The sequence below is a fragment of the Carcharodon carcharias genome, chromosome 31, assembly GCF_017639515.1.
Source record: "Carcharodon carcharias isolate sCarCar2 chromosome 31, sCarCar2.pri, whole genome shotgun sequence".
Classification (NCBI taxonomy): domain Eukaryota; kingdom Metazoa; phylum Chordata; class Chondrichthyes; order Lamniformes; family Lamnidae; genus Carcharodon; species Carcharodon carcharias.
In genome coordinates, this window is record NC_054497.1 from 11,431,316 (window position 1) to 11,445,023 (window position 13,708).

Consider the following 13,708-nt stretch of genomic DNA (forward strand, 5'->3'; position numbering starts at 1 on the left):
AGCCCAAGCTGAATGTCTCTGTTTCAATTTCAATCGATGCTAAGTTTGCTCTTTAGCTGATCCTCATCCTGACATGATGTGCGCTTGAGTACTTCCCAGCAAAAATCATTGGAAAGCAATTAAGAGTGAAAGCCATGGCTGGTTTTCTCCCTCCCCACAATGCTCCAACTGTAACTCCAGCCGACTCAGAACAGACCTGGATTTGAAGATCCCAGTCTGTTGCAGCGCTGATTCACACAGCCTAAAAGCCCCCAGTTTCTGGGCTGCTGAATTAGCCAGAGCAATCTTTGGCCCCTACAATTAACCTCAGTACAGAGGCAAAGCAGTCTTTGAGTTATGGGTGTTACTGAACTGCAGCTCTAACCAGATGTGCATCTTTCAGTATTAAGATCCCCATGCTAAACAACAAGGAAACTGAGTGACCTTGGGTTGTGTTTGGATTTTGCAGACTTAGAACAGGCCAGTTTAAACACAGCGCCCACCTTAGCAGCAGAATAATACATTGTCTAGAATGTACAGGGTAGAAACAGGCCTTGCAATTGGCCCACGTTGTTGTTTATGCTCCACACAAATCTCCACGCTCTCCTTTTCATCTTGCCCTTACCATGTCAGCACATTGTTCAGTTCCTTTCCCTCTCACTGTTTACAGAGCTAAACCTTAAAGCATCAATGCTTTTCCGCTCAGCTGCTCTGTGGTAGCGAGTTCCACACCGGTCATCTTCTGGGTGAAGAAATTTCTCCTCAGCTCCTTATTCAGTTTTTCCTGATGGGTATAACCTCTGAGTTCTGGTGTCATCCATAAATCTTATATTCAGCTTCTCCAATTTTTTTTTCTTTAATCTCTAATTGGGATGTGGGTGTCGCTGGCAAGGCCACCATTTGTTGTCCATCCCTAAGTGCCCTTGAACTGAGTGACTTGCTAGGGTCATTTCCGAGGGTAGTTAAAGAACCAACCACATTGCTGTGGGTCTGGAGTCACCTGTAGGCCAGACCAGGTAAGGATGGCAGATTTCCTTCCCTAAAGGGGAACCAAATGGGTTTTTATGATGATCAATAGTTTTGTGGCACCGTAACTGTGACTAGCTTTATAATTCCAGATTTTTAATTGAATTTAAATTCCACCAGCTGCTGTGATGGGACTTGAACCACTGTGCCCCATTAACATTAGCCTGGGCCTCTAGACTACTAGTCCAGTGATATTACCATTACTCCACCGTCTCCCCAATCTCTCTATATCACTTATAATTTTCAGGATTGTCACTCTCCATAAAGTGCATTGTGGTGCTCTTGCCATTCTCAAATACCATATCTTGTTAACAGTACCACAGATTAACTGCGAGTTTTACATATTTAAAAAAAAAAGATGCCTAAGTTTATAAATGATGACTGACCTGTGGTGTTTCCCTTTCTGCAGTGTTGAATGGACGTGTTCACTATGTGTGGATTTGGCAGCACCTGAAATACAAACGGAAAGCTCACCCACAGCATCGGAAAGCAACAGTGATGCTGCAACAGAAGGCCTTGGTGCTCTTGATCAGAGGGTCTGTACTAAAACTGGAAATAAATGTTCACGTGACCTATGAGCAGGATTCCTGTTCTGTGTGACTTCTAAGATAAATAGTTTGCGACAAATGTATTCACACCTGAATGTCCTGAGTTATAATCTCAGTTCATCTTGAGGCTAGCTGAAAACAACGAAGGACAGCAGTTATGGTGCAGCTGTTAACCCTGAGTGGCTGTTGATCAGGGAAGGGAAGATCGGCCTTGTTTCGTGCCACTGATCTCAGTTGCAACCCTGCTGCAATACGTTGGGCGAGAGCAGGATTAACTCCGCTGTGACATGTCCCACTGTCAGGCTGGGTTACTAATGGATATGGCCGGTGACCATATCCAAAAGGGGAACTTGGCCAAGCTATCACAAAGATTTACCATTTGTATTTTTATTCCGAGAAGGCCTGTGCAACTGAAGTCAGAGGTAAAGAATCCACTACCACTTTTGGAGATTTTTAAATCTTCAATTAAAACAGTCCCTTTGACGATTTAAACCTTGCAGGCTGACTGTCTTCAGTTTAATTAAATTAGTCACGCACACACACAGAGACCACAAGCCTGCTTCAGTATCCCGCAGCGGTATTGGGAGAAAAATGAAATTTCCTTTACACTGATCTTAAAATTTATGGGCAAAATTTTAGAAAGATGGTCTGTTAAATGCATACGCAGCATGGTCAGACTTTGATAAATTTAGAAGGATGCACGGTATTCCATAGAAGAATATATCATTTAATTTAATAGGATATATTCAAGATTGCAGAAATTCGAATTGGAAAACCCTATTTATACGTGCTCCAAGTACTTAATTAAGCAGTGCTCTCTTCACCTGTGTATTCTTACAATATAATTAACATATCATTAATGACTGGTATTTGCAGAGGGAGAACAGTTGCTTCAGCACCGTACCAGTCCAATCATTCCTCAGATGTGTCCCTGACAGTGAGGTTCAGCAAGCTGTTGGTCAAGGGATGGGGTTCCCAGGACAGGAACCAGCCACATTTCCTTGTCTTGATGGCTGTTCGATGGCCCCTGGGACATATTGGGATGTGTGCCCACCAAGTGAAGGTGGCGGTTAAAAACAGTGATTACGCTGCCAACATTCACTGGTGTAGGATATCGTGCAAGAGGTGCCCATTTGGCCCTGTATCTATTAAACTGTAAACCAACACGATTTGTCCTTGGCCGCTGTGCGAGGAGGCGAAGGAATGTTTGCAAAACAGCAAAAGCAGCCCCAGTGAAAAAGAGAGTTAATAGCCAAGTTTTTGTGTTTATATACACTGTCTAGGTGTAATAGTGATGCCAGTTTTGTGTGACTTTTTGTGGCATGTTTTTACAGAAATGTGAACACTTGCTGTTGTTGCTGCTCTCCCATAAGGGGAGTCAGGGCCTCCACAACCCCGCTGGACTCTTGCAAGTAAGTACTTGAAGAATAGGTCTTTAGTGATCTTTTTTTTGTGACATTGCTCTTGTTCAACTTATTTATCAGTGAAATGTCAAATAAATCTATATCTTCTGAAATAAATAAAGAACTCCATGTCAGTGAGTAGCACCATCATCTCTGGTTCAAGCCCCACTCCAGAGACCTGACCCCACAATCCAGGCCGACAGTTGCAGTGCCAGCACTGAGAGAGTGATGCACTGTTGGAGTTTATCTTTAAGATGAGACTTGAAGTGAGGCCTGATCTGTACCCTAGGGCATACCATCATGAAGCTATTAATGTATATAATACTATTGAAAAATTTATTTTTAAAATAGAGGTTTAGTCTGGGGGGGTTGTCTTAATTGGATTAAAGCCAGCTAGTCTGGGTGCTTTGATGTGTACTAGTTTTGAGATGTAAGAGAGGTAGAATGTACTTGCGTTTTTTGAATAGAGCAATCAAGAAGGCGAGTGAAATCTGGCACCTATCCAGCAGAGACCAAGCAATATGTCTATATTACTAATAAAATTAGTACTATGAAAGGGGTTTTATTGTTATAAGAGGCTGGTGATACAATGAGAATCTACATTCAATCAGCTGTGCTAGGCATAAGGATAGCAGTTTTGTGTGTGCAGGGCAGAGACAGTGTAAGATCAAAATAGTTGTAAGCCTACAACTGTCTCCACAGTTACCAAAGTGAGTGGAACCTCATTTTGAATTCGTACGATGCTGTTGCCTCAATGGAGATTAGTTTGGGAATTTTTTAAAACTTATAGTAATTTGTAGCCATGTGTATATATTTAACTTCTGTAAATTAATAAAACATTTCATTTAGTTTAATATAAAACCTCTTGAGAACTGGTGGTCTGATTCCTGAATTTAGAGTTGCATCTCAAACATACAAAAATAAAATATAAGTTATAACAGTTGTTTAAAGTTTCCCTCTGGGATTTTTAAATAACTCAGCTTTATCAAAAGGCTACTTCATTACACATACGTAGAAGTCCCATGGCCTCAACTTTAAAGACCATGCAAGTTCTCCCAGTGTCCTGGCCAAAATTGTGGAACTCCTTTTCCTACAGCACTGTGGGTGTTCCAACACCTCATGGATTGCAGCAGTTCATGAAAGATTCACTAAATTTGTCCCTGGGATGAGGGGGTTGTCCTATGACGAGAGGCTGAGAAAAGTGGGCTTATATTCTCCAGAGTTTAGAAGAATGAGAGGCGAGCTCATTGAGACCTACAAAATTCTGATGGGGTTTGATAGGGTGAACACTGGGACGTTGTTTCTGCTAGGCAGGGAATCTAAAACAAGGGGCCACAGTGTCAGGATAATTATTTAGGACTGAGATGCAGAGAAATTACTTCACTCAAAGAGTTGTGAATCTTTAGCATTCTCTACCCGAGAGGGTTGTGGATCCTCCATCATTTAAGGCTGGAACAGACAGATTTTTGGTGTCTCAGGGAATTGAGGGATATGGGGAGCGGGTGGGATGATGGAGTTGAAGCCCAAGATCAACCTTGATCATACTGAATGCCGGAGCAGGCTTAAAGGGCCCCTACGGTCTGCTCTTGCTCCTATTTCTTGTGTTCAAGAAGGTGGCTCACCACTGCCTTCTTGAGGGCAATTAGGGATGGGTAATAAATGCTGGCCTGGCCGGTGATGTCCACATCTCGTGAAAGAAAAACATATTTGTCTCTTAGCCACCATCGCCTGTTTTTATGAAGTCTTTACACTGCATAGAACCTGGCTGCAGTGCTTCCTGCATTAAAACAGTGACTGCACTTTAATTAGCTGTAAAATGCTTGCAGGACATCCTGAAGTTGTGAAAGGTGTTTTATATAAATGAACATTACTTTATTCCTGTATGCACTTCCAGTCAGCTTTTTCCAACACTTCAACCACAAGCTACCCTTAAATAAATTCTCTCAATTCTTCCTTTGCCCCCTCTACTTTCCAAAGTGCTTGCTCTTTTCATTCCCCACCCTGGACCCAAGTCTAACCCTGAGGTTGTTGTTTCTGTTACAGTTGAAGAATCAGCGAGTAAATCTGTCTTCCATTAGAGCGAAACTCGAGAAGACTAGCTCAGCCCGTTACTCCAGACCTGATGAGTTTGTGCTGGAGGTTCGATTAATGTTTAAGATGTGTAGTAAGCTGATTCAGGTATGAGAATCCCAAGTGGTTGTTCCTTTTTGCTGCTTTTTCTGCAGGTTCATTTACTGATGATCCCCCTTAGACAATGTTTCTCACTGGTTATAAAACCCTGTGCCTCTCCCAACTCTTTCCTCCTTTTAAATGCTCCTTTAAAACCTCAATCACTTATGTCGTCCTATCTTTGGCGTGAGATCCATTCTCCCCTCATCTCCAAAGTGCTGCATTTTCCTGTGGTAAAAGCCCTTTGAGTTGTACAGCGGTGTCGGTAAACGGAAGAGCGCTTCTGCACTTGTGTCAGAAATGGCACAAGTTGAAAGCTAACTAGTTCTCGGTATTACACTTCCATTTCCTGCATTCTACCATTAGCCCCTCTTCAGGCAAGTTTGTGGATATAGATTCATTTGCAGTAAGGGGGCAGGAGCACACAGATTCACAAATAGTTTTCCAAGGATTTTTTTTTCTAGAGTGTCTGGGAACATTTGTCTTGGGCGGGCTGTTTGGTGGTAAGTATCACTGCTGCCACCTGCTGAGTATTTCCAGCACTTTGTTTTTAAGTTCAGCTGGTCCTTTTTTTTTAGTTTAATTACGGTGATTCACAGAATTGTTTCCTGTTAAATTCCTTTGAAGGACAAGAAGGAGGCGACTGAGTCCATGATGACCCTCCAGTCGATCTTCGAAGAGAGGCTGACAGATGTCTTCAGCGGCAAAACCTTTGCCACCCCACCAGTGGATGAGCCGGAGATGGAGGTGAGCAACAGGCACTGTGACCAAACCGACACGAGGCAGCCGGCTTGTTCTGCAGACGGTCTCGACAGCAGCCCGCTGCAAGCTAAAAGGCGGAGGCTTGACGAAGACTAGCGGCTTTGGAAGGGGAGACCTGCGTTTACAGACCAGTAACGTTGGATGAATGGTTGACCTCAGATTTGAGAGTTGGCTGCCAAGACCGATCTTGTTGAATTTGATTTTGCTCAACAAGACTGTAAATAGACAAGAGTGCCCTGGCTAGCTTCGGCAACTGTGATTTGCCAAGAAGACTCGAATTAAAAGTATAAACCTGGGCCCAGGCAACAACCGGCATAAAAACCCAGACCTGCTGAGTTTTTCCAGCATTTTCTGTTTTTGGCATAGAAAGACTTCAGCTTCAGAAACCTCCAATGTTGGGTTCGAGTCTGACTGGAGAACTAGTGCAAAGATATTTTGTTTTCTTGGTTTCTGGTTTACTGAGACTTCTACAAGCAAAGGTCAAAACCAGAGTTGTGTTTTTCTATATGTAAACTGTATGTATTAAAGAATTCGATAATGTGTAATATACATTGTCTGTATTTCATGTTGAAATTCATACTGGATCATAGTAAAACAGAAAAGGAAATAAACTCATTTCTCTGAGGGGGAATACTACGTCACTCAGTAATAAAAATGAAAAAATCCATCCATATTGGGGTTGCTGGACTCTCTCTTCACTCTTCTCCTAATTTTCACTCTGTTCTCTTCTCTCCTGTCTTTACGTTTTTTTCTTTATTCTTTCCCGGGTTGTGGGTATCACTGGCTGGGGCAGCATTTATTGCCTGTCCCTAATTGCCCTTCTCAAGGGTTGTGGTGAGCCACTGTCTTGAACTGCTGCAGTCCATGTGGTGTAGGTACACCCATAGTGCTATTGGGGAGGTGGGGGTTGGGGGGTGGTGGGGAGGTGGAGTTGCAGGATTTTGACACAGCGACAGTGAAGGAATGGTGATGCATTTCCAAGTCTGGTTGGTAAGTGACTTGGAGGGATCCTTGCAGATAGCGGTGTTCCCGTGAATCTGCTGCCCTTGCCCTCCTAGATGGCAGAGGTCACGGGTTTGGAAGATGCTGTCGGTGGAGCCTTGGTAAGTTGCTGCACTGCACCTTGTCGGGGTATACTGCTGCCACTGTGCGTTGGTGGAGGGAGTGAATGTTGAAGGTGGGGTGGACAGGGTGCCGGTCGAGCGGGCTGCTTTGTACCGGATGGTGTCAAGCTTCTTAGGTGTTGTTAGAGCTGCACTCATCCAGGCAAGTGGGGAATATTCCATCACACTCCTGACTTGTGCCTTGTAGATGGTGGACAGGCTTTGGGGAGTCAGGAGGTGAGTTACTCTCTGCAGAATTCCCAGCCTCTGACCTGTTCTTGTAGCCACAGTATTTATATGGCTGGTCCAGTTCAGGTTCTGGTCAATGGCAACCCCCAGGATGATTGGGGTGTGGTCCAAAGTTTGCCAATTTTCCATGCAAGCTCAGACAGTGTGTTAACACGGAGCCTTTAAAGGTGAGCCTGATTCTGTTCTTTCGCAAAGGACTGGATCAGACTATGATAGTAAAGGGGAGCGGGAAACCACTGGTTCCCTGTCCACCAAGCATGAGTCGGAGGCCAACTTTGCTTTATTCTTGCATAGGATGTGGGCATCGCTGGCAGGACCAGCCTTTGTTCCCCATTCCTAATTGCCCTTGAACTGAGTAGCTTGCTAGGCCATTTCAGAGGGCACCTAAGAGCCAACCACATTACTGTTGATCTGGAGTCACGTGTAGACCAGACCAGGTAAGAATGGCAGATTTCCTTTCCTTTTTAATGACAGCCGATGATGGTTTTCTAGCTTTATAGTCCAGATTTAGTAATTGAATTTAAATTCTATCAGCTGCTGTGGTGGGATTTGAACCTGTGCCAGACCATTAGCCTGGGCCTTCGGATTACTCGTCCAGTGACATTACCACTATGTCACTGTTTCCCACTGCTGCCTGTGGGAGATAGTGACGGGTGAGCTAAGCATAGACAGAGATGGACACCGTGACCTTTGTTTCTGTGCACCTTGTTATATGTAGCCAGCGAGACAAGATGGCAAAACACACAAACCCAGCACTGATCTGCATTTCAATTCCAGTTATGTTTAAAGTTGGAAGGGCTTAAAGGAGATTCCTGCAGTTGCTTTAATGTTTTTTTAACTCAATTAAACAGAGCAACAGAATCTTCACACTCACCCCTTTTCCCTACATTGTGCAAAATGGCTGCAGATACTTTTGCCAGGGCTTATCTTTCCTTAACCAGCATCCTGGCCAGATATTAATGCAACCTTAAATTTCGATGAATAAAACCTGTTTGTGGATAGATTTTTTTTGTTATCCAATTGTCATCATTAATGTGCCTTGCTGAGTGACATAGATAACCATGGTCTTCCAAACTTTCCAATCATAGCAGCAGTGGATGACCTCATCAGTGTTCTGGTTAAGTCAATATCATCTGAAGTTCATGGACGTCTGTACTAAGGTGTTGACACAAGTGGCGACAATGTCATTCACCTGTTGCCTTGATAATTGTTTGTGCTGACTGTTTGACTAGGGGAAAGGAAAGCATAAGGTGGCTTCCCGTTGCATTCCTTGCGTGTCGTTGAAGGTAACACAAACTTACTTCCCACAGGATCCTCCATTTGGTACCAGTCAGCTGTTGTCCTCTAGCTTGTCGTCTCTGCATTCACCACTGTAGGACCTGTCAGGTCCACCATCTGCCATCGCTTGTAACTCTGAGCACAGGACCTTTCCGGGGGACCAGCTCGACCTGGGGCTTGCAAAAGGGCAGGGCCACCTGCACCTTGGGGGTCATTCAGGTACCCCTGTTATCCAATGTTCTAATTAAAATGTGAAAAGGAATGTCTTTCCCTTGACAATCGTCCCACAGACAGTTGTGTGACTGATGCAGATAAATCTGATTTTGGCAGTATTCAAGGAAAGTGTTGACCAGAACACTAGGAAAACGCACTGTTTGTCTTTTACAAACTGCAGCAAGATCCTTGATGTCCATCTGAGTAGGCAGGAGGGGCACCAGTTAAACAAGATCTACCAAAAGGAAATATAATTAAAATTAGAATATTGTTCAAATTCTGATAAATTAACAAAAGGCCAATGTACAAGTTGCATTCCTAGACCTGACATTACAATAATTTGGCAGGCAGCAGTTTGATGAAGTGTTCTTGTAAGATTTCTGAAATGTCTGGAGAAGGTGTGATACTCGAACCAGCCGCCTAAAGGCAAGATTCTGAGGGGGTTTGATAGGGTTCATGCTGAGAGATTGTTTCTGCTGGTCAGGGAGTGTAAAACCTGGCACAATTTCAGGTTAAGCAGCTGACCATTTAGGACTGAGATGAGAAATTACTTCGCTCAAAGGGTTGTGAAGCAATATTTCCCTCTTTATTTAGTTTAACTTATATTTATGTGTCAAGAAAAGTGAAACATGGTTTCAGTTTCATTTAGTTTTCTTTTTGAGAGCTTGGTGCTGGGAATTCTGTAGAGTCTCCTAGCAAAAAGGTTAGGTTTTTTGGATTTGTTTGCATGCATGCATTTTTAATGAGGTTTTATAACCCTGAAGTAAAGAGATAGGTTACAAAGGGGTTAGGAGTTTAGTGATTTTGGGGGCTGAGGGGGGGACACAAAAAAGTGGAGAAAAAACTATGCTGTTGCCTAGCAACAGGAGTCCAGTGACACAAAGAGACAGGGAAAGACAAAAGTTCAGTGTGTGTATGCCAGAGAGTGAAGACAGGAGTTCCAAGCTCCCTGATAAGAAATACTGCAAGGCTGCTAGGGACTGAGTTTAGGGAACTTGTGTTTGGTCTGCAGTTGAACTAGTAGTGAGTTTAGAATGTGGTTTTGGGTGTCTCAGGGAGAGATGCCAGCTGGGGAAAAAGCATCTAGTGAATGCTCAAACCTGCTGGAAGAAAGTCATTTGCAGCTGGGCCAGCCCAAGAGGGAAGCCTTGGTATTAAGACAGTGGTAAATCTTCGCTGGGGTTTTGTGACTGTAAGGGTATTGCTGGGATAAAAGGAATAGTGAGAGTTTGAATCATTTTCTTGTCTTTGTATCGAGAGCTTTCCAACCTTTTTTGTCTGGTGTAATACATTTCATTTTTCCTTGTTTAATAAACGTTTTATTCTTTATGCTAAAAGTTCATCAGTAAACTACTGTGAATTTGTTCAGTAACTTTCCTCCATGGTCTCTTTAAAAAGTTCGGATCTATCAAGCCAGATTTCACTCTGGGATCTGACTTGTCCAGTATTAACATCAGCTGGGATCGTAACAATGTGGGGATTGTTGCGGGATACAAAAGTCCTTGAATCTAGGTGGGATCTGAATTTTTAAAGAAACAAGCACATGGAGGTACTGGGCATAGGAACAGGATTTGCTGTGAAGTATATTACACGGGTTGGAACTCAAAAATGGCTTTGACTTGTTGCTAAGACTTTTCTGGAAGTACATGATGTAACAGTAGATTATTTGAAATCCTTGATGAAGGCTATACTAAGAGAGCAGATAAATTATAGAAATAAAAATAGGACCTTGTAAAGATGATGTGACTAAAATAATTACCCAGTGTTTAGAATTAAAAGGGGAGAAACCTGAAATTGGGGTCTTCCAGCTTAGCAAAAATACAGTTGCAAATGAAGTAACTTGAAATAGAGACAGAAAATTAGAAACTTGAATTAGAGAAAAAAGAGCAAACGCAATGGAAATGAAAAAGCTTGAACTGGCAAAAGAGAAAGAAAAAGGAAGAGATTTGGAAATGCAAAATCTTGAGCTTGAGTTTCAAAGAGAGACATCAGACAACATGACTTGTCTAGAGAAATGCTTAGAATAGAGGAAGAAAGAAGAGAAAGTTCAGAGGATGATTGATTTCACCGAGGAGTTTGATTTAACTAGAAATCATTGTTCACTGCCTAAATTTACAGAGGATGTAGTTGAATGATATTTCGGCTCACTTGAGATAGCTGTGAAGATGAAGTGGCCAAAAGATGCTTGGATGTTAATGTTACAGCGTTTGCTGTCAGATACAGCTATGGACGTGTGCATTCATCTGTCAGAAGGACAATCAGCAGACTATGAAGTAGTTCAAAGGGCAATATTCAATGCTTGTGAACTTGTCCCTGGAGCTTATCAATTGAAGTTAGGACCATAAGAAAGAAAACTAATCAGACACTTGCAAAGAGAAAAACGAAATGCTGCAGGATCAATGGTTTTGATCACTGAAGTTGAAGAAAAATTTTAAACACATGGGAAATTATGATTATGGAAGAATTCCAAAATAGTATTCCAGTAACCATTAAGGCTTCTTTAGATGAATGTCAAGTATCAAAAATCTGAGAACAGCAGCTATGTCTGATACCTATGATGTCTCACACAGACAATTGCATATGGGGAAATGGTCATATGGGAAATTGCAGGAATAGAAAATCTGGTGATGGAAAAAGTACTAGTTCTAGGGAACAGACAGGAGGATGCCAAGATTGTAAAGGAGATAGGCTAGAACGTAAAAGTGATGTAAAGAAAACTGCTTCCATTGCAATAAAACTGGACATGCTAAAGCTAATTGTTGGAAATTAATTGAGAGACCTATTGCAGTAATAGGGACGCCTAAAACTTTAGGAAAAACTAACTTATGAAGGAGATAAATGACAAAACAGTTGCCATTGTGCAGGTGCACAGTGAATGCTCAATTCACCAAAGAGGTCGGAACAAATCCTCTTTTTTATTCGTTCATTGGGAGTGGGCATCACTGGCTAGGCCAGCATTTATTGCCCACCCCCAACTGCCCTTTTTCAGAGGGCATTTAAGAGTCAATCACATTGCTGTGGGCCTGGAGTCACATGTAAGCCAGACCAGGTAAGGACAGCAGATTACCTTCCCTAATGGACATTAGTGAACCAGTTGGGTTTTTTTAGGATAATTGGCAATGGTTTCACAATCATCATTAGACTTTTAATTCCAGATTTTAATTGGATTCAAATTACACTATCTGCTGGGGTAGTATTCGAACCTGGGTCCCCCAGAACATTACCCCTGGGTTTCTGGATTACCACTCTAGTGGCAATACCACTAGGCCACCACCTCCCCTTGACACCCAGTCAAGTAAATATGTAAAAATGAATTACGGAAAGGTTTAAAGATTTTGTTTACAGTGGAGAGGTATTCCTTTATATTGGTTTGCCTCCTGGATTAGAAAAATAGACATTGAGACACTGGAGCAAGTCAGTCATTGATGTTGGCTGATTATACAATTTTTCTTCCAGAGGGGTTAATGACAAAGAATATTAATTGGAGGCATCCAATTGGAGGTTATAAACTGGCCTCATTAAATGGAGTTGGATTGAAGAATGATTTAGTAAGTGGAGAAGTTGCCATTGGAGTGGTGTATCAAATCCCTGTAACAGGAATTAGTTTTATCTGGGCGGTAAATTGGCTGGCTCAAAAATATTAGCTTCACGGATGGTGTTGGAACATCCCAGTGCAAGTGAAAGACACTGAGATACTACAGGAGGAATACTCTGGATTGTTGCCTGACTGCGTTGTGACTAGATCTCAGGTCCATAAAATTAAGAGAATCTATACAAAAGGGAGATGATGTAGAAATTCAGTTACCAAACACATTTTTCAAAAGCTCAAGCAGAAAGGATGAAGGTAAAGAGAATGAGGCTGACATATTTAGCCCATCTTTAGTAGAAATGTAATAGGCTGGTGCTGACTTGAGAGAGTTGAATCAAAAAGCCTCCTTAGAGACTGAATCAGGACCAACACCTGATTGTTATTATTTAAAAGACAGAAAGTGCTCATAAGAAATTGGGCACCACTCAAAAACCAGCAAATGAGGAATGGGCATTCCTCATCACTCATTCATCATTCCATTTGAGTATCCAAACAACATTTTGTGAATGGTTCACAAGATTTCAAAAAGTCATTCAGCATTTAGGTATTATAGAAACGCAGGCTAAAATATTGAAATATTTTTATTGGCCATAATTGCATAAAAGTGGTTAAATTCTGTCAGATGTCCTACATGTCAGTGGGGTGTCCCAATCGTGAATTAAATCTGCATCCTTAATTCTGATTAGCTTTCGAAGAACTGTTTAGCAATAGATTGTGTAAGACCCCTACCTCAAACCAGAAGCGGGAATCTTAACAATTATGGATGTTTCAACAAGGTTTCCTGAGGCAGTGCCTTTGGGAAAAATTACGGCAAAAGTGGTAGTGGAAAAGTTAGTTCAATTTTTTTTACAAGATATGGATTGCCTAAGGGGAAACAGTCAGATCAAGGCTCAAATTCTGTCTCCCATATTCAAAGAAATAATGAATAGTTTGGGAATGAAACAATTTAAGTCTTCAGCTTATCATCCACAATCGCAAGGAGCATTAGAAAGATGGCATCAAATTTTAAAGACCATAATTAAAGCCTATTGTCAGGAATGTCCTAATGATTGGGATAAAGGAATTCCATTTTTACTGTTTGCCATTAGGGATGCCTCTACTGAGTCCAGAGGATTTAGTCCTTTTGCACTGATATATGGGCATGAAGTGAGAGGACCTCTTAAATTAATGAAAGAAAAATTTATAAACCAAAACTCAGACTTTTGATTTATGTGACAAATTTCCAGGAAAGATTAACCAAACTGTGCAAGTTGGCCAAAGAACATTTGAAAATTGTTTAAACAACAATGAAAGCTAAATCAGGTAAAAATGCCAAAGCTGTAAGTTTTGTCACTGGAGAAAAGATGTTAGTGTTGTTACCTGTCTCTGGTGAGCCGTTAAAAGCAAAGT

The 13,708-nt window shown here is 41.9% G+C and overlaps 1 protein-coding gene across 4 annotated transcripts in view; it reads left to right on the forward strand.

Annotated features, from left to right (window-relative positions):
* The window catches only part of LOC121271556 (transcription intermediary factor 1-beta-like), a 94,879-nt gene extending 88,447 nt beyond the window's left edge, over nucleotides 1-6,432 (forward strand). For all 4 annotated transcript variants that reach the window (XM_041177556.1, XM_041177555.1, XM_041177558.1 and 1 more), the window contains 4 exons: nucleotides 1,415-1,541; nucleotides 2,888-2,965; nucleotides 5,000-5,134; nucleotides 5,753-6,432. In XM_041177556.1, coding sequence (XP_041033490.1) covers nucleotides 1,415-1,541; nucleotides 2,888-2,965; nucleotides 5,000-5,134; nucleotides 5,753-5,983 — 571 coding nt within the window. In that variant the 3' untranslated portion in view covers nucleotides 5,984-6,432. The remainder of the gene's footprint in view (nucleotides 1-1,414; nucleotides 1,542-2,887; nucleotides 2,966-4,999; nucleotides 5,135-5,752) is intronic.
* The last annotated feature ends 7,276 nt before the right edge of the window (nucleotides 6,433-13,708 follow it).